Source organism: Hesperophylax consimilis, chromosome 15, assembly GCF_061612785.1.
Source record: "Hesperophylax consimilis isolate HC1 chromosome 15, BYU_Hcon_1.0, whole genome shotgun sequence".
In the NCBI taxonomy this organism is placed as follows: domain Eukaryota; kingdom Metazoa; phylum Arthropoda; class Insecta; order Trichoptera; family Limnephilidae; genus Hesperophylax; species Hesperophylax consimilis.
Window position 1 is genome coordinate 20,917,600 of NC_142850.1, and position 27,401 is coordinate 20,945,000.

A 27,401-nucleotide genomic window follows, 5' to 3' on the forward strand; every position below is an offset into this window, starting at 1 on the left:
AAAAGCGATGAAATTAGTTAAGTGTTCAATGAGTTATTAATATTTTTTATAATAAAAAGTGTAACGTGATTTTAGTGCAGTTCTCTTTTTGAATTTGGTAAAATATCAAAACATACGGCGAACTCTGTGTTGTTATTGTTTACAATTCACATGCGGTTTCCATGGATACGCGCCACTCACAAATATGCAACGTTGCCACGGTCACACTTGCAAATTTATCGGGTAAGTTTGCACCTACACTATGGCTTTTTAGCAGGTATGTCTTTTTGTATGAAAAATAAAAAATTTGAATTTCGGAAAAAGTTATTTATCTTTTTTACTCCTACGATCATGTAGAATCCCCCCACGAAGTTACTGCACTTTACCCCCGGACACCCTGTATAATAAGGAAGTTGAGTGAAAAATATTTTGACTTATAAAAAATATGTTCATGTAGATCAAAAAATATCGATTCTAAATATATAAATATATTTCTATATTATTATTCTTAGAATTAGTTAAACGTTCTTGAAAAAGCATTCAATAGCAATAGACTGTATACGCTCCACGATTGGTCGAAAGAATTCTGACGTCACATGTGTCGTGACTTGTACGTACAACGGATCACCTATGGTGCATCTCTTTCTATTACATGAGAGATGGTCGGTTTAGATGAGAGAGGTGTATAGGCCAAAGGTTTATTTGGGTTTGTCAAATATATGTACGTATTTGTTGTTATTATTATATGAAATGGATTTCTAAAGATACATATTCGTATAGTGCTTTATAATAATATGTTGTTTATTACATAACTTAGAAGTTTTTATTATTATACATGTCACATAGCATGTGATACACTTCAGGCCGCCGGCCGCCCAGAAAAGTCTCACAGTGAACTGGGCTGTAAACCGTTATTTTACTTTTGGTCTTTACTTTTCTGCGCGGTGGTCCTGAATTCGCGCGGGGAACGTCAACAAGTAGCGACGGCAATACTGTACAAGTACCGTACCGGGCGGGAAAAGCAAATATTCTAAGTTAAAATATTAATTTAACTATGAAATCTTAATCAATTTTCTTTTTTTTTAATAACATCAATTCTAATAGACGGTTAACATTGGTAAAAAAATTACTGGAATTCCTTGTTGAAGAATTAAAAAAATTTCCATACAAAATGCTTAAGCGACGTGGTTTTCACAGTTCGAATGACGTCACACCACACCCCGCCTCTTACCGCTCGGATTCCGCTCGTTTTGGCGGGCTTGATAAAATTTAAACTTTGAGAATTAATTTAATTATGAAAACAAACTTTTAAAAAAAAATACCAGTATTTAAGTTTGAATGCGCACATTGATAAAAAAAAAAAAATGGACTCAACTTCCTTATTCTGTGGTACATTTTTTTTAAAGAAAGACAAACATTCCCAATATTTGAAAATCTCCTTCTACCACAATAGTTAGCGGAAAATGTTGCTTGTGTTGTGATGGAGGACTTAGCCAGCCGAGGAATTGAACATACTACGCCTGGTGGGACCCAAACGCGAAGTCAACTCATCCACCATATTTTGATGTATCTCATAATAGTCCAAGCGATGACCGTAAAAATCCCATCCCATAGGCCACATGAACCAAATTAGTACTGGGCTTTAACCCCAAATATTTTTATTTGCAATCAACTTTTGCCGTTAGTTTTGATAATGTGGCACGTCGGATATTTTCATCCCAAAAATGACACCGGAAGTCGTCGCTTTCCAGGACTCCTCCCGGGCCGAAATCTGGATGAATGCGATTTTTTTTAACTAATCTTATTTGGGGTTAGCCCAGCCCAGTAAAGCCCAGTACTAATTTGGTTCATGTGGACTATGGGATGTGATTTTTACAGTCATCGCTTGGACTATAAGGTTTAGACATTCCTTCGACACCTTCTTGAGACATCTTCTCATCTTCGACATCTTCTTCGTTTAGACACCTTCTACCGTAGATATGTAGATGACATTCTGATTATCTGGACAGGAACAAACAGACAATTAGATATTTTTCTAAAAGAAATCAATAAAATTAACAAATCAATCCAGTTCACAATGGAAATGGGGGGTAATAAGATTAACTTTCTCGACATAGGTATCGAAATCATTAACAATAAATTAGAATTTTCAATTTATAGAAAACCTACATATAGTGATAATATCATACACAATACATCTAGACACCACATTTCACATAAATTATCAGTATTTTATTCACTCATTCACAGACTTTTACACGTGCCTTTGAATTATATAAATTATAATAATCAATTAAATATTATTAAAACTTTTTTTTTTTTTTTTTTTTTTTTTTTTTTTTTTTTTTTTTTTTTTTTTTTATATATACAATAATATTATTATTGGGTTTATAAAAACAGTTTATTTTTAAACAAGTTCTGCTGTGTAATTATTATTACGCGTGACAGCTGTTTCGCCCTCTGAAGGCATTATCAAACTGTGGGTAGCCCACTTACAGACGATACATTTATATTATTTCTAGGTAGGTATTTTAATTTCATTTACTGATTTCTTAATTGATTTCTAAGTAAAATATTAAAAATTATTAATGGTTATTACCCCAGCAAAGTTTCCCCAATTAGTGTAATGTTTAAATTTGACTGAATGTCTTTATGTTAGTTATTCCCAAACGATGACTCATAGGGTTATTTTAATAGCATAATTAAGTACTTCATAGTGCACTCATATTTGCATTAGGTTTGAAGATATCTAGTAGGGGTGAACGAATTATATTTGTTTGTTCATTAATTAGAATAGCTTTCGGATTATTAGAGTTTTTGTTAATTTCTAATTGCTCTAAAAGATTCAGTTTACGGCCTTTATTTTGTACGTGTAACGGAGTTGGTTTATTATTATCATTAAGTGAGTGATTTTCATCTAGGAGATGTTTGGCAAATTGAGATTGTATTTTATTATTATTTTTAAAAGATCTTATATGTTCTTTAAACCTAGTGTTAAAGGACCGGCCCGTTTGTCCAACATAAACAGCGTTGCATTCGTCACACTGGAGTTTATAAATGCCACTATTTTGTAATTTGAGTACCTTACTTTTTGAGTTTTTAAGAGATGATCCTAAGTTGTTATTTGTGCGGAAGGCAATATCTAAACCACACTTTTTGAGGACTTTGGCAATTTTATTAGATGTCTGTCCGATGAATTCTAGACACCCGAATTTATTATTCGTCTTATTATTAGTCGTTGGGTAAATTAATTTAAGGTTATTTTTGTGTTTGTTATTATTAATTATTTTTTCAATGTCTCTACCCTTGAAGCCATTATTTTTAGCAATAGTTAGGATTGTATTTTTTTCCTTCTCGTATGCTTTCTTGTCGAGTGGGATATTAGTAAGCCTATGTACCATTGAGTGGTAGGCAGATAATTTATGTGACCATGGGTGTAAAGATTTATAATTAATGGTCGTATCTGTAAACGTAGGCTTACGGAAAATTTCAAACGTATGTTTATTATTTTCTCTACCGATAGTTAGGTCTAAAAAATTAATTTTATTATTACACTCTCTTTCAACCGTAAAGCAGATTTTACGGTTGATGGAGTTAGCAAATGTGACAAAAAGATCTAATTGTCTGTTGGTACCTTTCCAACAGACCAAAATGTCGTCAACATAACGAACATAGTATATTATGTGTTTGCTAAAGATTGAATTTAAAATTTGTTTTTCAATGTAATCCATGAATATTTCTGCAATAATATTCATGGATTGCAGAAATATTCATGGATTACATTGAAAAACAAATTTTAAATTCAATCTTTAGCAAACACATAATATACTATGTTCGTTATGTTGACGACATTTTGGTCTGTTGGAAAGGTACCAACAGACAATTAGATCTTTTTGTCACATTTGCTAACTCCATCAACCGTAAAATCTGCTTTACGGTTGAAAGAGAGTGTAATAATAAAATTAATTTTTTAGACCTAACTATCGGTAGAGAAAATAATAAACATACGTTTGAAATTTTCCGTAAGCCTACGTTTACAGATACGACCATTAATTATAAATCTTTACACCCATGGTCACATAAATTATCTGCCTACCACTCAATGGTACATAGGCTTACTAATATCCCACTCGACAAGAAAGCATACGAGAAGGAAAAAAATACAATCCTAACTATTGCTAAAAATAATGGCTTCAAGGGTAGAGACATTGAAAAAATAATTAATAATAACAAACACAAAAATAACCTTAAATTAATTTACCCAACGACTAATAATAAGACGAATAATAAATTCGGGTGTCTAGAATTCATCGGACAGACATCTAATAAAATTGCCAAAGTCCTCAAAAAGTGTGGTTTAGATATTGCCTTCCGCACAAATAACAACTTAGGATCATCTCTTAAAAACTCAAAAAGTAAGGTACTCAAATTACAAAATAGTGGCATTTATAAACTCCAGTGTGACGAATGCAACGCTGTTTATGTTGGACAAACGGGCCGGTCCTTTAACACTAGGTTTAAAGAACATATAAGATCTTTTAAAAATAATAATAAAATACAATCTCAATTTGCCAAACATCTCCTAGATGAAAATCACTCACTTAATGATAATAATAAACCAACTCCGTTACACGTACAAAATAAAGGCCGTAAACTGAATCTTTTAGAGCAATTAGAAATTAACAAAAACTCTAATAATCCGAAAGCTATTCTAATTAATGAACAAACAAATATAATTCGTTCACCCCTACTAGATATCTTCAAACCTAATGCAAATATGAGTGCACTATGAAGTACTTAATTATGCTATTAAAATAACCCTATGAGTCATCGTTTGGGAATAACTAACATAAAGACATTCAGTCAAATTTAAACATTACACTAATTGGGGAAACTTTGCTGGGGTAATAACCATTAATAATTTTTAATATTTTACTTAGAAATCAATTAAGAAATCAGTAAATGAAATTAAAATACCTACCTAGAAATAATATAAATGTATCGTCTGTAAGTGGGCTACCCACAGTTTGATAATGCCTTCAGAGGGCGAAACAGCTGTCACGCGTAATAATAATTACACAGCAGAACTTGTTTAAAAATAAACTGTTTTTATAAACCCAATAATAATATTATTGTATATATAAAAAATAAAAAAATAAAATGGAGTTCTACAAATTAAACTTAATAACAATAAATAAAATTATTAAAACTATCGCCAATAACAACGGATACAAAAGCGAAACTATTGATAGGCTAATAGAGAAAAAGGATAAAAAAACTTACATTAACAATCATTTCACAAGGCCTTGAAAATAAAAATGAAAAAGATAGTAATAAACAATGGGTTAAAATCCCTTATATTGGTGAAATATCAACAAAAATATCTAGATTAACCAATAATGATAAATGCAAAAAAGCTTTTTATAATGTAAACTCTCTAGGTAGAATTTTAATTAACAACAAAGATAAAAGAGAAAAACTCGAGAACTCGGGCGTTTACCAAGTGAACTGCGCTAACTGCCCAGCATATTACGTTGGTCAAACAGGGAGATCTTTCAAAACCCGTATTAAAGAACATTTTACAAATTGGGTAAATAATAAAGGCGAATTGTCAAATGTAGCATCACATTTATTAGAAAACAAACACTCGTTTGATAAAGACAGAGATGTTAAAGTCCTCCATACTTGCAATAAAGGCCACAAGCTTGATAGATTAGAATCTTTAGAAATTACTCGCTTAATTAATAAAATAGACCCTAACTTTGTAATGAATAAACAATTAGAATCATTTGCCAAGTCTCCGCTCTTGTATCCATTGTAATTTTCATAATAATTTCGACATTAAAATATGTAGTTAGGTTAGACCATCCCTACTTCAATGTAAACATGTACCCCTTCAATAAGTATCTTTGTAATTAATAAGCTATTAGTATCAGTTGCTAAGTCCCTACTTTCTTAATTCCTATAATAATTTCTCAAATGTAAACATGTATCTTTTCAAAAAGCAAAAATAATCCCATCATAAATAATGATTTGACAATAAAATTAGGTCATTAATAATGCATATTACCTGTGAGGTTTTTTTTTTTTTTCCCTAATAAATATTGAAATGAGCTACAAACCCAAGGTAATTAGCTTACTGGAATTACCAAATATTTAGAAATTCCACAATCTTAAACGACTTAGTAACAAATAAAATTGATTAAAACCCTATAAACTACCCCTCTCCCCCCTCCCCCATATGTTGTGTACATAAACCGTAGACTAAGAATTTTATGTACCAGTCTGAAGATGGCTTTGACGAGCTGAAACCGGTTACGGTCAAAATAAAATTAAGTGGAATAAAGTTTTTTATTTGTTTTATTATAATATATTATAATGGAATTCCACCACGAATTATCGGTCTCAAAAGTAGAAATATTAAAAAGTTTTTTATTTGTTTTATTATAATATAGTTTAGACATTATTAGCAATGAATGCGCCCGAAAATATTATTTTTACGACTTAATTACAAAAGATCGACTTTTCTCTAGAAATATATATGTATTTTTCGGAATAACTTTATTGAGTAAAACCTCAAATTGTAATATTTAAATATTGAAGACAATATAAGTGATTTCTAAACGAAAATCTGAAACAGAAAAATCAGAAAAGGAAACGGTCACATCGAGTCCCTTATTTATTTTCCAGTTTGAAACGTGAAAATATAACACTAGTTCATTTTACACCCTACACGCCTCCAACACAGGCATTTTTCTACCCCATTCAAAATATTTCAAATTAATCTTAATTCATTTTTGATTTCAATTTTTTAAAATTATTATTCATTTATTAACATTATCAATCAAAAATGTTCTGTGCGGATTTAAAAGAGTAACATAAATATGTTTTATATTTATTTTTCCTTTGATATTATTTTTAATCACAAAGTTATTAATTTAATAACAATATTCATGTGAAAGTAGGTAGTACCTACGCAATAAAAAAACGAAAAAATATTATAAAAGTTATTAAGGCGATGCACTACGTCGTTTAATATTTTAAATCTAGCCGCTATCAATAACAACCCTTACATAGATGGCGATAAGGTTTGAATTCCCGCTTAACACCATCCGCCTGTTTTGACTTATGCAAGAAAAAAACATGGCCAAAAAGTGCCTTTTATATTATTTTGTGGATTTTCAGGCATAAATATTAAAAAAATTTTGAATCATTTTATAAATAACTTAATTTGCCACATTATACAATAAAATCATAACCGAAAATGGGTTCGTAAGTAGAAGATTTAGAACTTTAAAGGAGTTTTCATAGGCCTTTACATTATTTTTTTCTGGGCTTATAAAAAAACTTATCTAAAAAATACTCGATTATTTCAAAGGCCAAGATGTATTCTACTCGCAGTATTTAATTAAAGTATCTGAAACATTTCTAGGCGACCAAAATTTCAAACCAAAAACACATGATTTTGCATTACTACGTATGGCATCGCCTTAATAATAGGAACACCTTGCAAGAAGAATAGTGGGGAGTTATGAATGATGTGAACTATCTATTGTGCGCTTAGTTCTTCTAAACCATGCAACGGATTTTGATAGGGTTTTCATTACCAGTTAGAGAATTTCTTCCGGAAGGTTTATATATAAAAAATACATGCATATTATATTTATATAAAGTAGAGAAAAGTCTATGTTTTGTAATCAGGCCAAATAAAATATTTTCGGGCGCCTACATTGATAACGCTGGCTAAACCTTATGAGATACATCAAAATAATGTACTACGGAATTGTATATCTTAAAAAGGCCTACAAAAAGCCTGCGATGGCATGTGTCTATCCCCTATAGATAACACCCAACAATGCCCTAAAAAATTCTTCAAATTATTGGTAATCCGGTTAAAAATAGGATTTCAGGCCGCTTCCTGATAAACTTTTAGAAATTTCTTAATAATCTCGGAATACTTGTTCATGTACCTTCGTTTGCCTTAACAATATATAATAACGAAATACATAGTTATTTTCGTGCACCTGCTTGATAAAATTGGTACAATGATGAAACGCGAAAATATTTTAATTTTTATGAACACGTGTTCCGACATCGCGATAACACGTTCGTGTTTTACTGAAAAAATTTCAGTAAACATATCACATCATTCGTTAAGGGCCTGCAATCTCTTTTTTAACCGGATTACAGATAATTTGAAGCGATTCTTCATTAATTTGTATATTATTTTAAATTGGTAAGTTCTCTCCGTGAAAATTTAAGAAATTAATTAATTTCTACAAGTTTGCCATGCAAATAAATCTTCTTTTTAAAAAAATATTGTACGGCAGATTAATTTTTCATTTACAGTATACAATATTATTTATTTTAACATTATTTGGTAATATAAGTACCTACACTTACAATTTTTTTTTATTATAAATTGTAATTAAATATAGTAACTTTTTTAATTGACTACGGGAAGAAATAAGATGCATTGATGACAAAATCCAAACATTGAACACTGAAAAATATTTTACAGAAAACTGCTTAAATGAATCTTAAAATTAAGCGATATCTGATTTATTTTCCATGAATGACAATTTATTCGCCAAATATGTAGATACATAATATTATGTAGGTATTGTAACCAATTACATTTTTTTAGATACGTTATAACTTATAACTACTAGTAATACAATATTTACATTTACATCGCATTTGCCAAACATGTATTTTTTTTTTACTTTCTCAATATAAACTACTTACTATAATACATGTACCTATGATATTATTAATTACACATAAATAACTACAATAATGTACTGTACACTCCTCTTCAAACAACAAGCTAACACTTCCACCAAAGAATGCCTAGTATTAAGTCTCAATATATATAGAAACTTAATGTAAATAATCTTTTTATATGTACTTACATTATTGTTTTAATAAAAAATAAAAAAATTATCTACTGTTTTTGAATTCCATTCAATAGCAACATTCCTCTTATGATAAAAAAAATACTAGACTAGAAAATCTTTTCTGCCGTGTTGTTTCTTTCTTCTGTGAACAAGTCATGGTGACAACTGCGGCTAATGTTTTCAGACACGTATGTAGGTATAAGCCATATCATTCCAAGAGCAATAGGATATCTATAGAGTTTTACACTATTTTAAAACTAAATATTTATTTATTTAACGCCCAGAGAGCTTTTACGTGTAGGTGGTACAATTTTGATGACAGACAATTTTGAAACATGAGAAAGAAATAATAAAAATAAAATTACATAAAAAAATAATATATGCAAGAAACAAATATAAAAAGAACAAGAACATCAATTAAAAAATACATCGATTTGACTGGTTTACAAAAATACAACTTCCATTTAGGAATAGTGTTGAAATAAATCTTTTACATGATCCACGAAATTCGCAAAGGTAATATTAAATATATCGACATCACCTACCGTTGAAACCGTTATATTGGGGAGTTCGCAGTGTAATTGCGCTTATGTGTGTTGCAGTGGAATAGTGTATTTTGTCGTGTTGTTATTGTAGGTATTGTAGGTATTGTACGTATTCATATGTTTATGAGCTGCAGAAGTTCGCAACAGTCAATTCGCAAATATTGTAAGATTTGCATAATGTCTGGTTCTTAGGCTAAAACTATTCGTTGCCTCAATTAAGTTCAAACGCTGCATAAACCACGGATAAGTTACATGCGTCCGCGCGTGGATTATAGATATTCTGAGGACAATTTTTTTGGACTTATGTATTTTGCACCAGCATATTTACGCATTTTATTTGGTGTGGATTCAATACACGTTTTCATCTGGATCAAACAATGCCATCTGGATTATTAAACTGTATAGAAGTTCTGATGATAAACCCAGGGAATTTATGGCAAGCTGAAGTGACTTGATATACATACATATGTGGTCCCAGATCGTTAGTTTGGGATTAAAGACGACCTTTAATGCTATTGACTCGGTATAATATTAGCCCTTTTACCTTACTACGGAGTAAAAATATAATAATATGAGATCCTGGGTCTCTCTAATGGTACCTAAGCTTCTGCCACAGCATGTGCCCAAATCATAGTTCCACAATCTCCCACTCAGTGCACGTAGCAAATCGTTTAAGTTACCCTCTCAGAAGTTGAGCGTACTGTACAGGGCATGCAGATACTACAGATCTGATAGTAGACAACTGTTGACCCTGTACAAATCACAAATACGTCCCACTGTTGAATGTGCCACCTCTGATCTGGAGCCGCAAAATACGAAATAACAAAATAAAAGACCTATACACTAAAACAACAATATATTTACAAACCAATTAAACAACCACGAGGCGTCGTCGAGTAGCCTCCTATGATATCCATAGAAGGCTACTACAAAAAAGAGTTTTAATACTGGTCCCCAGATAATAACAACACGTGAAATTATCTATAATCTATATCGGACAATACAAATGCCATATTGTTCCTGTGGCATGCCACGTTGGACTGTTTACCTCTCCTGTTCTCCTGTTCCCTCCAAATTAAATTCGTTCGTAATTTCACCCAAATTGGTCGATCGCAAGAATAATTGCCCTTTCGGAGAAAAGGTATCCGTGTGATTGACAGGTACGCCCTCTTACCTCTTCTTAGCAACGGATACTTTATTTATACTTATAGCGGATACTTTCCTACTCACTAAAATAATTCTTAACTTTTGTAGCGTGTTCAATAATAACGAGCCATTATTTAAAAAAATGTGGTGCTGTCCGATTTTTCGATATTTAATTCGTAAACGGGTGGATCGGTATAATAAATGTTAGGTAGGTACCTACGTAGATAACATTATGCATGTAGGTACCTACATATATAACATAACATAAGATCGGAATCTATGAATATAGGTACCTTTTTTAAATATTGGAGATGTGTGAAAAGTAGATAAGTAGGTACTCAAACATCGTGTCAAATATTTGCACTAAATAATAGTTACTGATCTTTTGTGCGCTTAGGTAATAAAAATAAAGGAGATGGTTCATGAATCATTATTTGTCTCAAATCGCACAGCGTGGATGCAATTATTTTTACAAATAAAACACATAACTTTCATTGGCTCATTAGAACTTGGATAGTCCGTGCAATTTGGTCGTAGCTCGTCGACCGTCGGCACGTGTCCATGCCATGTTTCTGTTTGTTTCTATTATATTATAATATGGATATGCATGAGCAAAATGCTTCTGGAAATTTTTGATGAATGTAGGAAAATTTATGGATTTTTTTGTCTTGCATCGATGTTTATCGAATGGAAGATTTTCAAGTCACTTCGAACTTAACATCAGAAAAAGAGTAATTCTGAGGAGAGACTGTGTAATTTACAAAAAGTTTGTCAGGAAATTATTGACTAACCCTAACCACTACAGTTTTCAGAATTAAATTATTTTTTCGCGAATTAGAAAATGCTCGGAAAAACCGCCACCAATCACACCTTAAAAAATTGTGTCTGCCGTTTCTATAAACGTAACTACATTGGTAAAGTCCTCAATTTTATTTGGTCATCTATGTTTGAATATTATTTTTAGACGCACGCCTAGTCATGTCCTCAAACGTATTTGACCCAACATGGGGTGCAATAGAAACCTGGCCCTAGCCATTAATACTCTTATATGGTATGATTCCAAAATGTGAGTTTGTCTTCCCCTCACTGCACAGAGAAAAATCGGTATTGCTAATTTATTAAGAATCTATTCAAATTATTGGTAATCCGATTAAAAACGAAAGGCCCTTAACGAATGAATCAATGGGATTCCTGATAAATTTTAGTGAAATACGAACATGTAAAATTAAACATAAATATCCTAATTTTTTTGCATTTCGTCATTATATGTTATCAAGGCAAATGCAGTTGCATGAACACGTGTTCCGATATATTATGAATGTACTAAAAGTGTATCAGGAAACGGCCTGCAATCCTGTTTTTAACCGGATTTGTTTAATAATTTGAAGAGATTCTTAATAAATTAGCAATACTATTTTTACTCTGTGTATGGTTCCAGTAATTATTAATTTTTCTCCCTTTTATTCAGTTATTTCAATGATACATGGTAAATATTTATTTAGTCAATATTTTTTATTTAATCTTTGTTGTTGTTTTAAAAGAACTGTTTTTTTTCTATTGCACCCAATTAATAATGCAACTTTTGTTCAGCTGTAAATAAAACTTATAAATTCACTTAATATTTTTTCTTTATTTTAACAACGAATTTTACTTTTATAAAATTTTGTAACAGCAAAATTTTTTTTAATTATTTTATTTTATCTACAAGTTAAAAATATATTCATAATAAATTATCGTGTACCTAATTATATTGAGTTCTATTGGGTGTAACTATGTGAATAATTTATTTATATCTTTCTCCCTTTAGTAATTAAATATTATTTATTAAAATGGCGTCGTATTTCTGTATGCCTACGTAATATAAAGAAGAGTGCCTGTGACGGGCGGCGTGCCTTTGTTTTTACACAAATCAACAGTTTTATCCCAAGATTGATGACATTTTGCACACTGACCTTCAAAACAAGAGTGACTGTTTACAAAAAATTTCTAAAAATGACCCCCACCCCCTTCTCCAACGTCTTAAAACAGAATTTTGATACACATTTGATATTCAAAATAAGAAGAAAATTACGGTCTACATCTGATGTAGATGAAATCCTTTAAAATGTAGACGAAATCTCATTTTGTAAAACTCTTTATAAAGTCGAACAACGCAATAATCTAAATCTCTAAATAGTATAAAATAATGTCGCTATCCGCGTCTGTCTGTTTGTGCGCTTAGTTCTTCTAAACCATGCAACGGATTTTGATAGGATTTTCACTATCATTTAGAGAATTTCTTCCGGAAGGTTTATATATAAAAAATACATGCATATTATATTTATATAAAGTAGAGAAAAGTCGATGTTTTGTAATCAGGCCATAAAAAATATTTTCGGGCGCTTATATTACTAATGCTGGCTAAACCTTATGAGATACATCAAAATAATGTACTGCGGAATTATATATCTTAAAATTGCCTACAGAAAAGCCCACAGTGGTATCTATCTCCTAAGAATAACTCCCAGCAACGCTGGGTACAATCAGCTAGTACAAACGAAATTATTAAATTCTTTTACTTTATGGGTTCTTTGAAATTTTGTATTTCCAGGAGCCATTGTTAAAAAATATACAATAAGACCATAAGTTTTAAATAGGTATATCTACCTAATATAATGGTTTACGCCACTGTAAAACCAATTCTATGTATTATTCTTGAGTCCGTATTATATCATATTGTGTTGTGTTCATGCGGTAGATATTATAATGCTTAATATTGAAATTGGTTAATTTCCTCAGATGCACGCACAGGTTGCCCTGGTCTTGAGTTTTTTCGATTAATATTGGGACGATCTTCTGCAGGAAAAAACAACCGACTTTTCGGGCCCCCTGGCAACAATTTGTTGGCAATTTGGAAAACAAAAATCTCCGAGGATTGTTATCGATATAATTTGACTGAATTAAGTGACGCGTTTGAGATGAGACGGAAAATGGTTGGCAGGAGATGCAGCTACAATAATAGCTAAACATCAATAACTCTGTAAATGGACCACAAATGGAGATGGGCTATGAGCCATTATTAGTATAAAATGGGCATAAAAATGTCGCTATCATACTACTGCAAATCATTTTATCTAAGCACAGCGTCTGACCGCTTTTGTCGTAACTCGGCGACAGTCTACACGTCGGCAGGTAAATAATATGCTATATCTCCCTTTTGTCTCTCCTATTTATTTTTATGTTTTTAATAAGGTTAAAATTGTAACTAGATGGCGTCCGCCTGTTTTAATTTATGCAATAAAAAAGTTTTTTGTGACGCATATTAAAATGTTTTCCATAAAACCTTAATTTCCATCAATATAATTACAAAAACACGAAATTCAGAAAAAGGTTTGCAAATATAAAATTTTATACTTTTAAAGAATTTTGACAGATCTGAAACTTTATATTTTCTAGGCTTTCAAAAAAAACTCGGTAAAAGAATGCCTGGTTGAAACAAAGATCAAGATGTGTTTTACTCGCAATATTTAATTAAAGCATCTGTGATATTTTTGGGTGATCAAATATTCAAACCAAAAACACGCGAATGTGCATTGTTTTCAATTGAATCGCCTTTGCATTGGAAACGGAACGGCTAGAGATGTTTCGGAAATTAAATCACGGAAGCAGAAATATTGTTATTTTTTTGCGGATGCGGATGTGTAATTGGTGTTAGAAATTCAACGAGGAATAGAAAATAGAAAATCTTGGGACGTATTATTTCACAGAATTTGAACAATTCATCTAATTTCAAAATTGATTTTCAAGTTCTGTGAAGGTTTTATTCAAGTTCTGTTATTTTATCAGTATTGGCCAGTTGTTTCAAAATACTTAAATAATAACAGAACTTGAACAGAACCTTCACAAAAATTGAAAATCAACTTTAAATTTTGATAAATTGTTCAAATTCTGTGAAACAATCCGTCCTTACACATTCGTTGGATGAAGTGTGGTAGACTAAGGTATCAGTCGCGGTTCGTGACTTTGCAGTAACATAGAGTGGTAAGGTTGAAAAATATGAAGTAATGTTTTTGTAGCTGAAAATACATTTTTCGTATTTTTTTAATCTCATCACTTCGGCTTACTGAAAATTCATTGACCGCCACTGTATTTTAAATTCAATAATCAAAATTTAATAACGCCATTTTCACCCTGTAATTGATGGCAAGCGAGAAAAAACGCGCGAAACAACATACGACACACACTTCAGGATGTTACTTAATTTATAATTATCATTACTTATTTCGAGAAACAAAACAAATCGACCCGTTCACCACCCACACTCCCACGGCGCCCGCCACGGTTGCTAAGGAACTCGTCTTGGAAAATTCCGTTAAATATCTGTTATATGTTTGCGAAAGCAGAAGCTGAAAGCGGGAGTGAAAAGTGTGCAGAACTTCCGCGTTTGCGGAAGCAGAAGCAGAGGACTATTGACCATTGTGCCTGCGCAGAGATCAGGCCGATCCACTGCGCAGCCGCCACGTCACGCCATGTCAAACGACCCCTGTAATTTTATTTGAGAGGTAGGTACCTACCTACTAATGTAAGTAAAACAAAACAATATCCCCGCTTGAGAGAAAAACACCCCGATATAACCGAGCGCCTAGTGCTTTTTTAACTTGGATTTTTAAATCATTTTGAAAACATGAATACGAATTTACAAAATTTTAGATGCGGAAGGCCCAAATCAAGATCCTAAAGGCGTCAAGCGTCGGAAAACGTCGCGAAACTTTTGTGAAAATATATGGGGGGAGGTTTTAATCCTCCTAATACACTGGAGGGGTGTCTGTTAGTAGAGGGCGGATGACGTGGATTTGATTTGTATACAAATCTACAGTTTTATTCCTAGGTTGACGAAATTTTGCACACTTGACCTTCATAATGAGAGAAAGGTCACTGACTACCTCCGCTGGGGAATTCAGCTAGTAATGATAATAATATATTTATTTTATTTATTAGTTCAGATCGCGCAATAATTATTATTTGGGTTAGCTGGAAGAAATAGATGTAACCTATAAGCTATAGGATGCAACCCTTTGTACTCTGTATTTTAGTGGAATAAATATTTTTTTGAATTTGAAATTAGAGTTGAACCAAACAGAGCAAACCTAGAATTGTGTTTATTGATGCATATGTCATTGGCTCTTCCATCAGTGATGTTAGCATTTTTGTCTTATCTACGTCGGCTTATTATTGTTTATAGCGTTTTAAGTAAGTATTTTTTTTCATTTTCACTGGAATTTTCTTTTATGAAGTCGGATAGCAAGTTTGAAACATTTTGTATTTTGATTAAGCTTTCGTTTTCAAGTAAATCGAGTTCGAAATTGGAATTTTCAGATCGAATTTGAAAAAAATCAGTCGCTGGGGGGTTAAAATCGGCTGTTAAATGTTTTTTAAATGTGTCGAACTTCGCGTCGAAGCATAGACCCGGCTCCAAATGTTTTTTAACCCTTTAGTTGCTGAAAAAAGAGGACAATTTTTATTTTTATTAAAAACTTTAGAACGAAAAGTGGTTTTTTGGGTTCTCTGTATTCACCAGTTTCCCGCTGGTACTACGAGTTTCCGGACACCGTGTACATATTAGGTGTTTCAAATTATACGAAATTTTTTAATAGGACACGTTTGAATGTAGATTTGTGCACACCCGCCCGCAGTCCCCTCTTACCCTGCAAAAACCTAAAGATATTGGGTGCGTGGTGACGTATCAATTCTGTTATAATTTAGACTCGTGATTGAAATCTTTTATATTTTTGTTTCGTTCTAAGCTTCCTGACAAAAACAAGATTATCAGAAAATTGAATTATTGTTTCGGGAAAGGAAGGGGGTTGACAAGGGAGAAAGGGGAGGGGGGGGCTTGGAAAATTTAGTTGAGACCACTACTTAACACAAGTTATTATTTCCATCATATTGATTTAAGAGATGGTGCAAATAATATGGTTGTATTATCCAGAAATGTAATCTACGTGTAGTATTACCGTTTTTCCAACGGAATTTTCCCTATATCTAGGGCAAATTTCAAATTTTGGTTTTATAGTCGAAATTCTCAAGCCAATATTGAGAAATTTGAAATATTCTGGGGAATTCTCGAATGTTTTAGGAATATTGTCGGATTTCGTTAAGAACAGATATTTATTTTTGCTATACCTAATATATATGGAATAAAAAGAAGTTTTCCCTTGTTTTGTAATCATTTTCAATCGACTAATATAAAGATACTCGAAATATAATCTGCTAAAAACATTGAATTGCGATTATCTCAGAATGCAATTTTAAGGATAACGCCTATTTTCCACTCAACGCTGAACAAGTGAAATCAAATTTTAAATCTCTCTCTGTTCTCAAAAGCACCGGCCCTGGCTACGCCTTGCATCCGCCTGTTTCGTAGTTCGGCTACGCATTTATTTTTCAAATTTGAATTATCGGGTTCCCAATTTTTTGTCCCAGAAAAGTTCCCAAGGAAACGAATTATGGCTCCTAGTTCAGTTTCACAATACGTAGGCAAAATAATCGGCCTCGCGTGACTCTTTTCCTAGCCCGTCGTAATTTCCTTTTAAATAACAAAGAATTATTTTAATAACATAAGTAGCGAAGAATTTTAAATCTTCCATGAACACAAAAACTAATATGTCTACCGATGCATTCTAATACAACGAAATTTAATAATATTCTAAATATAATTGGACGCAAACCACGAACCAATGGAATGTAGTTTCCTAAATAATATTCGGTTGTTATTGTGCCTGGCATTGTCTGGTTTTAGGCCCGTTACTCAATGTTACCTACCAATTACTGTACTTAGGTAAAATATGCATAATGCTATCTAGGTATGCCAAAAATAAGACAATTTAATAGCTGGGAGGCAATAGCAGCAGCTTTTAGCTAAGTATAACGTTTCGACGAGTTGTTAGTACACATTAGCTCTTTTTTTACTATCCCGTGATATTTTACGGGTCTGGGCGTTAATATTATTCGAATTGAACTAATATCGACACTGGTACTAATTAAGGCGAAGCTATCAGTGAAATCACTATTTTCGATTAATCTTTTCAACAAAAATACGCTCTGGATAAATTGAATATTTTCCTATCATTTCGAGCACGTAGAATTGATATAAATAATTTGGCTAATTTATGTAGCGCCGTTTTCGTGAAAAATCACCTCAAGGGATAAACTTGTTTACTATATAAGTAATGCACTTTTTCATTTAAAAATAATTACCGCACATAGGAAATAACTTTTTTAAGGTATTGTTTTATGGCTAAGATTATCTGACAGTTTCCCGTGATTAATTTTTTTTGGTGACCAGATAAATCATCACAAATTTAAAAAGTTATATAAAGTCATGGAAAGTGATGAAACAAAAACGTTATTTACTGTGTTCAGTAGGTTAGGTTAGGTTTTATTTTGTTATTCATTTTGTTTCATCACTATAAAGTCATGGAAAGTGATGAAACAAAAACGTTATTAACTGGGTTTAATTAAGTAGGTTAGGTTAGGTTAGGTTGACAAAAAATCAGCGTTTCTAATGACTTTATATCACTTTTTAAAAGTGTGTTGAGTTATCACGGAACCCTGATTTTATTTCTGATAAAATTATTCACAAAATAATTTTTTAAAAACCCTTTAGTGCTTACATCGACTGTTTCTAGTTTCTGGATTCCGTTTGCCAAGCGATTGTTATGAATATTACCTAATATATTTGTGGTGAAGACACATTATGAATATACTAGTGCCAGCGAGATCATCGTTCTAGTATCTTCTATCTTTATAATTTTCATGTGAGAAGGGACACGATGATCGTCGAAGACGTTTGTACGAGCTGTAGCTGGGACTAGTTTAAACTTATGACATTACATTTGCTTGTGTATTCCTCTTTGTTCGATTTCACAACAATAACATTCAAAGATGTAACGACATCTATTGAAAGTAAACATAAGATTAAGTTTTAATTCCACCTCTACAAGTTTCTCAAATCAGTACAAGATGGCGCTATACGACAAAAACCAATTTAGAATAAAATAAAAAAATAATAATAAAATGTGGGTTACCGTTATGTTGTGAGGCCGACGGGAGAGGGGAAGAAAAGGAGATGGGAAAGAGAAAGATTTGGATTCTTTCACCAGGGCAACACTGAGTTCCTTCCACGCTGGAACTTCAGATACATATTTTTGTATGAATTAAGTCATGTTAATGAAATAAAATTTACTTTTGCGCGCCCGGATTCGAACCTGCGACCCTGGATTCATAGTCGATGATCTTAACCACCCAACCACAGGGGTCAATCAATAAAACCAATCAACAAATAAACATAAACAAACCCAAGGTCTAGATAAAGATAATGAAACGCATACCATCTCGCCACATCCACCTTGCTTCATACACATTGCTTCATCGAAGCCAGAGTCAAGATAACCTACCAGAAGCTGGGCGTACTGTACCTACTGGCCCGCAGATATTTTAATAATACACAACTGCTGACAATGCACAAATCGTAAGTGCGCTCCACTGTTGAATTTGGCAGCCTCCTCTGGTTTGGAGCCCCAAAATACTGGACTCTATGCAGAAACGGGCGGTCTATTTGATAGATTCCCCTACCTTAAGTCAGCCAGGAAAGCTATCCTTGTTCTACCGGTATTACTTATTAAATTAATGTAATTACAATGGAAGATGCTCCGTAGAATCAGGGTCATTGATCCCTTGGGCACCGGTGCATAGTTGGGAACACGCCAAACATGCGCCCAAAATTTGTACCCAGTTGACACATGAGAATGGGTTGTTTTTACGACTCGTTCTTGAATTCAACAGCTCGGCTGTGGAACGATTTGCCGGACTCTGTGATTCCCCCCTCTTACAACATAAGTTCAATCCTTCCCTTACTTAAAAAGACCTCCCACAAGCAACCCCAAAGATGACATAGCTCCTAAGGGAAATTATTTTCCTCGTGTGGAGTTAATGTAAAAATAAATTGAACATTATACCAAAGATACCGTTAAATGTCATGGTCTTGAGTCTTCCAGGTGCATCTCAATCGTCTTCCATCGACATGCTCATCATTGTGAATTCCTGTGACACCTTTCACCGTACATCCGCTCTATACATTGATTAGATAATACACACACCTTCAAATAGAAATGCCTTCCATGTAGATTTTTATAGAAACCGATGTCACCGCTGGCTTAGTATCTTCTCTAAATAGTATAAAACAAAGTCGCTATCTGCGTCTGTCTGTTTGTGCGCTTAGAACTACGAAACGGATTTTGATAGGTTTTCACGATCATTCAGACAATTTTTTCCGGAAATTTTATTTACATAATACATGCATATTATATTTGTACAATGTAGAGAAAAGTCGATGTTTTGTAATAAGTCATAAAAAATATATTTTCGTGCGCTTACAATGCTAACGCTGACTAAACCTTACATACATTTAGATACATCAAAACAATGTACTACGGAATTGCATATCTTAAAAAAGTCCACGATGGCATATGTCTATCTCCTAACTCCCATCGATGCCAGGTATACATCAGCTAATTTAACTATAATTAGACAGCCAATCAAGATTCTCTTCTTTAGTTGAACTTGCTTCAGCCACACAACATACTCCTAATTGGGGTGCCATATTTCCACTGCAACAACTCTCGAGACATTTGAAAAATAAATCATAATTTTTAATAGCAAAATGAGTTTTGTGTGGACTTAATTATAATTTTTTCACATGACATGTATAAGTCAACATAAATATTGGCTTAACCTTTTAAATGTCAGTAGGTAGAAGTGTAGATGTGCACAGCAGGCCAAGAATGCGAGTTAACTCACTCTTGGCACAGAAGCGGTTAATTGTTCAGCAAAACCCAAACCAAAATAAATCCCTGTGCAGTGGTGTCATAGATAAATTGATTCTACGCCGGGGATCAATTACTCGCAATTCAAATAAAAATTAATGATTCTAATTTGCTAGAACAATAAGTTTCCTAATGAGAATTATAAATTTTAAAAAAACTAAGGTTTTTTTACCGTAATTGATCTACTTTCATTTTTCGACCTATTTGAGCCATCTCTTGAGCCGGCTGGTAGCCAATTTCAAATATCATTTTTTTGGTTTGGCAGGATTGAACCTTCTTCCTCGGGGACAGGACCACCCCAAATCCAGATTGGGCAGGGTTGACATTTATTTTGTATATTAACTCATAGACATATGAATATTAGTAGACCTGCCCTAAGTGATTAAAAGCGTATTATCCCCACTCCCCATACTGGTTCCATTGAGCCGGCTGGGCTCGCGTACGGCCTCAAGTGATATTTGAAAACGTGACGTCATCATTCTTGTGCGAACTATGGTCGAGGCATCATCGGTTCATTTTACGAAATAACACGGCAAAATGTTTACTTGTACTATGAAAACTGGTAAAAATAGATGCGAAAAAAGAGAATAAACCCAATGGTCGTATTACATTCCATATATAAGCATTATTTTATTTTAAGCATATTCACATCGTATAATATGAATCAGTTGTTACTATCACATCGAGAAACGTCTGGACGCGAAACACAAAGCTGGTTGGTTGCTTGGAAGTAAATTATGAACATTTATAAAAGTGTCTTAACTAAATACTCTGAAACTAACTACGACTCTGAATATAGAAGCTGCCTTACTTTGCCGAATTTGGACTTCGCAAATTTGTTCATAACGTGGCGAGTAATTTGCGCTCCCATGTAAAAATGTCTATTCATTCAAAGCAGATTTTACTTTTAAAAAGTAAATGGTGATATTATAATGCGAGATGCCTATTTACTGTCAGATTGATTTATTGACGAATCACAGTCAGCTTCACTCCCTTCGTTCTTCAACAGTTGATTTTACCCCTCGCCTTTATCTTCTCGTCTATTAATTCCTATGTCTGTGATATTAACTGCTGTAATGTCATTGAATTTCAAAGAAATGTATTTATGTCCGAATGTTTATGCGTGAATGCCACCTAAAGTTGATAGAAAGCATTGTCATCAACGAGTCTATCTACAGAGTTTCGGCTCGATCGGATGTCAGGAAGTGGGTTAATTTCCACTTCCAAGATTTCACTTCAAAAGTTAAATTCAAATAGATGTATTTAAAGAAATATATTATGAGGGTCATTTTTCCATGTGAATATCACACAAGATACCCAACTGCTCGCAACATGGTGGGACTATGGCATCCCTAATTAGAGGTATGTTGTGAGGGCGAAGGTAGTGGTGAGGGGAAATATTTGGTAAGAGAAGGTGGGAAAGTACCTAGATATTCAGATCTGACACCTAACACAGTTACCAAAAGTATCTACCACAATGAAACATGAATGGGCACAAACAAATAATAATGAAACAAGGAAGTTTAGAAGGACGGGGAGTCCAGTCCCATTTTATTGTTTTATATAATTTGTGTTTAAACTAGTTTAGGCGTATCCGTAGGACTGGATCACTGAGGTGTAGGGGGCGGCTGCCTTGGCCACCTTCACACCCGCCTCACGAGTTATTTTCTGCAAACAAAAGATACAGTTAGTTCCTGGCACTTCCTTCGCAGCCCTTCTGTTCACTCCAGATGGTTCAACGATGGGTCATCCTCATTAATGATAGATTTGTTTTATATCACGTCACATCAAATAATGTAGGTAAATGTAATAATCATTGGATGACTCACGACAGTATAATAAATATTTCAACTGAATTTAGAAACCATGTCTTAAGGCAGAGTTTCATCTTTCTAAATTCTAAATTTTTGCATTTTATAAAATGGTTTTTGTGTGAAAGATCTAAATGGTTAGATTAATTTGTGAAAGCTTGATCCATTTCAAAATTTTACTAACCATTTCACTAAACGGATAGATTTACAAATATTCAGGTTTTTTTTAAAAAAAGCATATACATATGTACATAGCTGCATGATCAGAATCAAACAGAACTTCTAAATATGTTCCCTGGGTCAAGATTTCATAATAACATATTCTTTTGAAAACATTATATTAAAGTTTTTTATAAGGTACTGGTTAAAGTACTGTTGTGTGTTTACCTTCAGTTTTCTGTGAACGAGGACAGCCTTGGTGGTCTTGACACGTCTCTTGCCTTCCAGAGTCCTGAGGACGTCACGGTACTTCCATCCCACCTCATGTGACAGCCTGCCGACGTGGCAGTACTGAAAGAAAAGCGCACAAAGTTTAGAAAATGTTTCACACTTGTTGAGTAGGCGATCAAAATTATGAATGAATTCAAGCTCAGTCATTAAAAAAAGTTGTCAGCACTGCTATCAGTCGCAAATTACCCAAATGATACATCATTGCTTGAAATATTCATAATTTTTTATAGTTGTGATTCAAGATTCCACAAATCATGAACCAGGAACCTACCTAGTTTGAATGATTAACAGACAATTTTCATCTGTGTTATGATGGGCTTGGCCAAACATGCAATTCACCTACACAATGAACATAAAATAAGCTTTACCCAGCAAATGATGCAAAATCTTTTTCGGCCGGTATTTCTAGTAGATTGTATGTTGTTTTTTTTATTTATTTCATGAATACAAAAAAATTGTATAGTAAATACATTTTATAGGTTTATTTCACCCGCTATGCTAGGATGTCCCTGTGTTATGAGGGGTGAAGTTTGTAAGGAATAATTTTTATAGTGCCATTATTTTAAACATCACCTCAAAGGCACTCCGTGTATCAAAACGTTGGCTGTCTTACGTATTAAATTCCAGTTCAGTGTTGGTATAGTTGAGCCGGCCTTGAGAACAAAGACTGCTTTAACCATACGTATGCTGTGTATGAGATTTTCACTATTCAAACAATTCAATAAGTGGGCAGCTGTGTCAGAATACAGAGTGGGTTGATAGAGGAGTATTGGTGGATAAGATATTGATGACAATATTACCTTCCTGCCGGGCTTGAGGCACAGCACGCGCATGGCACCGGGCACCACGAGGCGACGGCGACTGTCGTACGGGGGCGGGCAGCCCTCGTAGGTCTTCAGGCGGCGCAGGGCGGCCTTTCCACGCTCAGTCTTGTGGGGCAACATGCCTAAAACAACAACACATTATTATTTATTCTTCCAACACAAACACTACTAATTGGCCAGATTTAAGGCTCCAATTCAGAAACTATAATCATATTGATGCCTGTTTAATATAAAAGTTCTTTTGTACAAATGCAGTGGAGGTTAGAAAAACATACAATACATAAGCTTATTTACGGCCAAGCCTTTCTCTATTTCTTTTGAAGTGCGCAGCATAGGGTTAGAAAATTTTATATATTGTAGTTTACCCTCAAAATTTTCGGGCAACACTTTCTGAGAAAAGCATTTTGATTATTGCTTTAATTGGAGAAAGCTCTTCCACTACCATGTCTAAATTGAAAAAAGCTTTTTGTCAGTCATCTCATTCGTTTTTATTTTCATGTCTTCTCAAATAATGTAGATAAAATATAATAATCATTGATGACTGAACAAAAAGAATTCATTTCTACACAATAGACAAACTGAACATATCCGACAAATAATAAATAACATTAGTGCCGAATTAATGTAAAATAATTTAATGTCAACACATGGGTTTCTTGTCTCATTGAAACATTAAAATGTGTTAAAAAGAGTATCATTACACGAAATTATTGGATATTAAACTTAAATATTGTATTTCTAAAGAAATAACGCAATGGTTTCTGTACCTCTGATGGTCTTCCACAAGATCTTGGAAGGGGCACGGTAATGGAATGGTCCGCGAGCGGGGTTCACATTACACCTTTTACGGAGGAAAGCCATGAACTTCAGCTTGTTCCTGTAATACAAAAGACAGCATTAAACACCACACATGGAGACATTGTACAATAATAGATTCATAATCAACACTCAGATATTTTTAAAAGATTTCAGCACTGATATCAGTCGCAAATTACCCAAAATAAATCATCATTGCAGAAATTACATGAACTTTGAGAAAAATATTCAAGCAAAAGTTTTCAATTCAATATCATTGTTTGACATTTAGTTAATAACCTCGAATTAAAGTAAAACATCATCATAACAAGATATGATATGGACATTAGGATAATATTTTACCTGAACAGGTTTCCTGAGATGTTCAGCTGTTCGCATCGTACAACAACGATCCTGTTGCCTTCGAGAAGCGCCTTGGCAATAATCGCCGACAGGCGACCAAGTAAATGGCCCCTTCCATCGATAAGTAAAGCCTGGAAAACGGGAAGAGTGCATTTAACTAAAAGGTTCAATAATCTTCAGAACGCTTAATGTATTCACACATCCTAACAGGTCGAAAATCAAATTATGTCAAAATAGACACGAGCAACGGCTGAAGAACACGTGTGCCGATCGGCATATTTTTGACAATCACACTCGAAATATCATAAAAATGATTTCGCGACATTCTATTTTAAAAGCAGTTGCAAGAACAGTAAAGTAATGTTGATTTAACTTGAAAATAGTCAAATACACGGCAGTTTACGAAAAAATACTGACAAACCTTATTACTAAACCCCGTCATCGTTGAAACACGACCGGAAAAGGGGTTATGTTGTTTCTAAAATGGCGACCGGAACAGAGTAGCCAACAAGCTAACACTAGCGCACTCTATGTGAATGTTCCGCCGTGCAAACCTGAAAAGCGATTTAAGTAGGAACTGGAATAAAGTAACTCAAGCTGGCAATAGTTGAATATTTTTTTGTTCGCTAAAATGGAAAATTAGTGAAAACTAAGAGAAACCGCTCAAAAAAGATTTATCCGCTTTTTTTATATTTTAGCAGGACAAGAACTTTTTATGTACCATATATATATTATTATCTTACATTACACAATATTACATCATCAGAATTTAAATCTACGGACTAATTTTAAATAATGATTTTTTTTCAAAAAGATGTATGAGATTTTTCGAAACGATTGACAATACTTTCAAAATATTAATATCAGAAGCTATGTGCTTGGATGATTATCCGTAAAATCTATAAAAAAATATCAATAATTATGAACAATGTATACCTGTGAACAGTATGCCAGGGCCGGCCGTATGCGGGCGCAATTGGAGCAGTCCGCTTCGGAAGCCGAATTGTCAGAAGCTGATAATACCTAATCCTAACACATCGCCCTTGAGCTTATTTTTCATAAAAACGGCGCTGCACAAAAATACAAATCATCAGAATATTATTGATTACAGTGATAACATACTGGTTTTCACAAGGGGAGTCAAAATTTTACTCGGGCCAGGCGACGTTTGACTCAGGACCGGCCATGCATATTACCTACCCATTTTAGTGAAAACGTATGCTTTTGTACTATGATGGAGGTTGTGCTATAGACATAAAATAATTGTAAGAAATAAAATCTCTAAAATTAAACTCTTTTCTTCAAATAATACAATCAAGTTCAGTTATGTTGGTAGGTAAAGGTACCTACTTACGTACATTGTTAGATAATCTTGGCATCATCCTAATGAAACACCACCATATAGATTCGATACATTGCTTGGTATGGGCTTAGCTGTGTTTGGTGACCAGATCTGACTAGCCGGGTTCCTTTTCCCCTCCCCATAGCCATCAGCCTCACAACACACCCCAATTGGCGATGTCTCACTTGCTCCGATTAGTTAGGAGCAGTTCACTAATTTCAGTTGATTCACATTAAAAAAAGTAAATCTGGAATGTAATTTTTTTTTTCTTTCCTTTATTCGTAAAATATTTTTGTATCCAGTTTTTTACATACTTTTCGACTACCACACTAGACACATGTCCGTATTATGGTATTCGAATTATCCTGTTATCTCTATAATACTTTGATGAACTGTTTACATAAGATTGTGATTATTAAATAAATAAATATTGCTGTAGGGATACAAATGTATTTTCGAAGTAACACCCAAAAGTTCCTAAACCTCGGATGACGAATAAAAACATTCCACAGATAGCACAATTTTTTTTTACTTTGATACTTAACTAATATCATAATAAGTTAATAATAAAATACTGAGGAAGTTTAATCAAACATTTTGCTATATTGACAAAATTTTAAAACAGTTCTAAAATCAAAAAATATGCATGCTTAAGAAATTAAAAATTGGAAGCATTTTCCTCACCGCAGCAATATTTGAATGGTGAAATATACATAAAATGACTTACTTACCTACTAATACTTCGTTATGTCATTTGTGCAAAATCAACTAATTTATTTGATTCATAATTTAAAAAATTCTTATTGTTGAAAGGAAAGGGGAAATCATAATATTAATGATGTATCTAAGCAGAATTCCACAAATACAGACAAACAGGAAAATAATATGGTAAAATGAAAAACCATAATGTATTCAAAAAAATATATTACAATACTGAAATGAGCGAGGAACATAAATTATTTGAGTGTAGTTAATCTATCACAAAAAACACAATCCATAATGAAATAGTTTTATTAATATAATATGTATAATAGTAACAAATTTAGAAATATTTCGAGTACAAAAGATACCTATTCATAAATCACATTTAAAATGCTGCAAGCCAGTTTCACGAGCCCTGTAAAGCATTTAAACTATATCTAACAAAAATGATAATGTATAAAGAAGAAAAAAGGAATATAATAATAACATAATGGTTATGTCTGTTATAAAGTATGGCAATAACGAGGAATGTTTTATAATTCAGTCGTCATACGGCTGGTCAGGGCTTGGACCCGTTTGGCATTGCAACTCTTGCACAGGATGTGGTCATCCAGCGGGTAGCAACCCCGGCCCTCCGACTCGCTCGACAGCACCAGCCCGCAGTCCTCGCACTTGTAGCAC

General features: G+C 33.3%; 2 protein-coding genes across 2 annotated transcripts in view; both read right to left on the minus strand.

Annotated features, from left to right (window-relative positions):
• Positions 1 to 21,955: 21,955 nt before the first annotated feature.
• Positions 21,956 to 25,230, minus strand: RpL13A (ribosomal protein L13A). Its single transcript, XM_089640041.1, has 6 exons — positions 25,098 to 25,230; positions 24,677 to 24,807; positions 24,286 to 24,395; positions 23,495 to 23,640; positions 22,632 to 22,754; positions 21,956 to 22,101 (listed from the first exon to the last, which is right to left on the minus strand). Exons 1-6 carry the CDS (start codon positions 25,116 to 25,118, stop codon positions 22,018 to 22,020), a joined length of 615 nt encoding a protein of 204 aa, XP_089496167.1. The 5' UTR covers positions 25,119 to 25,230; the 3' UTR covers positions 21,956 to 22,017.
• Positions 25,231 to 26,977: 1,747 nt separating this feature from the next.
• Zyx (lipoma-preferred partner zyxin) overlaps positions 26,978 to 27,401 on the minus strand; it is a 1,993-nt gene continuing 1,569 nt past the window's right edge. The window contains exon 1 of the mRNA XM_089640042.1: positions 26,978 to 27,401. This exon is cut by the window's right edge and continues 1,569 nt beyond it. Coding sequence (XP_089496168.1) covers positions 27,254 to 27,401 — 148 coding nt within the window. The 3' untranslated portion in view covers positions 26,978 to 27,253.

Coding starts and splice junctions, on each gene's coding strand:
- RpL13A (XM_089640041.1), bottom strand. CDS start 25,118: ATGACGGGGTTTAGTAATAAG. Junction 24,808..25,097: donor TGACGGGGTTTAGTAATAAG/GTTTGTCAGTAT, acceptor CCCGTTTTCCAG/GCTTTACTTATCGATGGAAG. Junction 23,641..24,285: donor CTTGTGGAAGACCATCAGAG/GTACAGAAACCA, acceptor TTGTTGTTTTAG/GCATGTTGCCCCACAAGACT.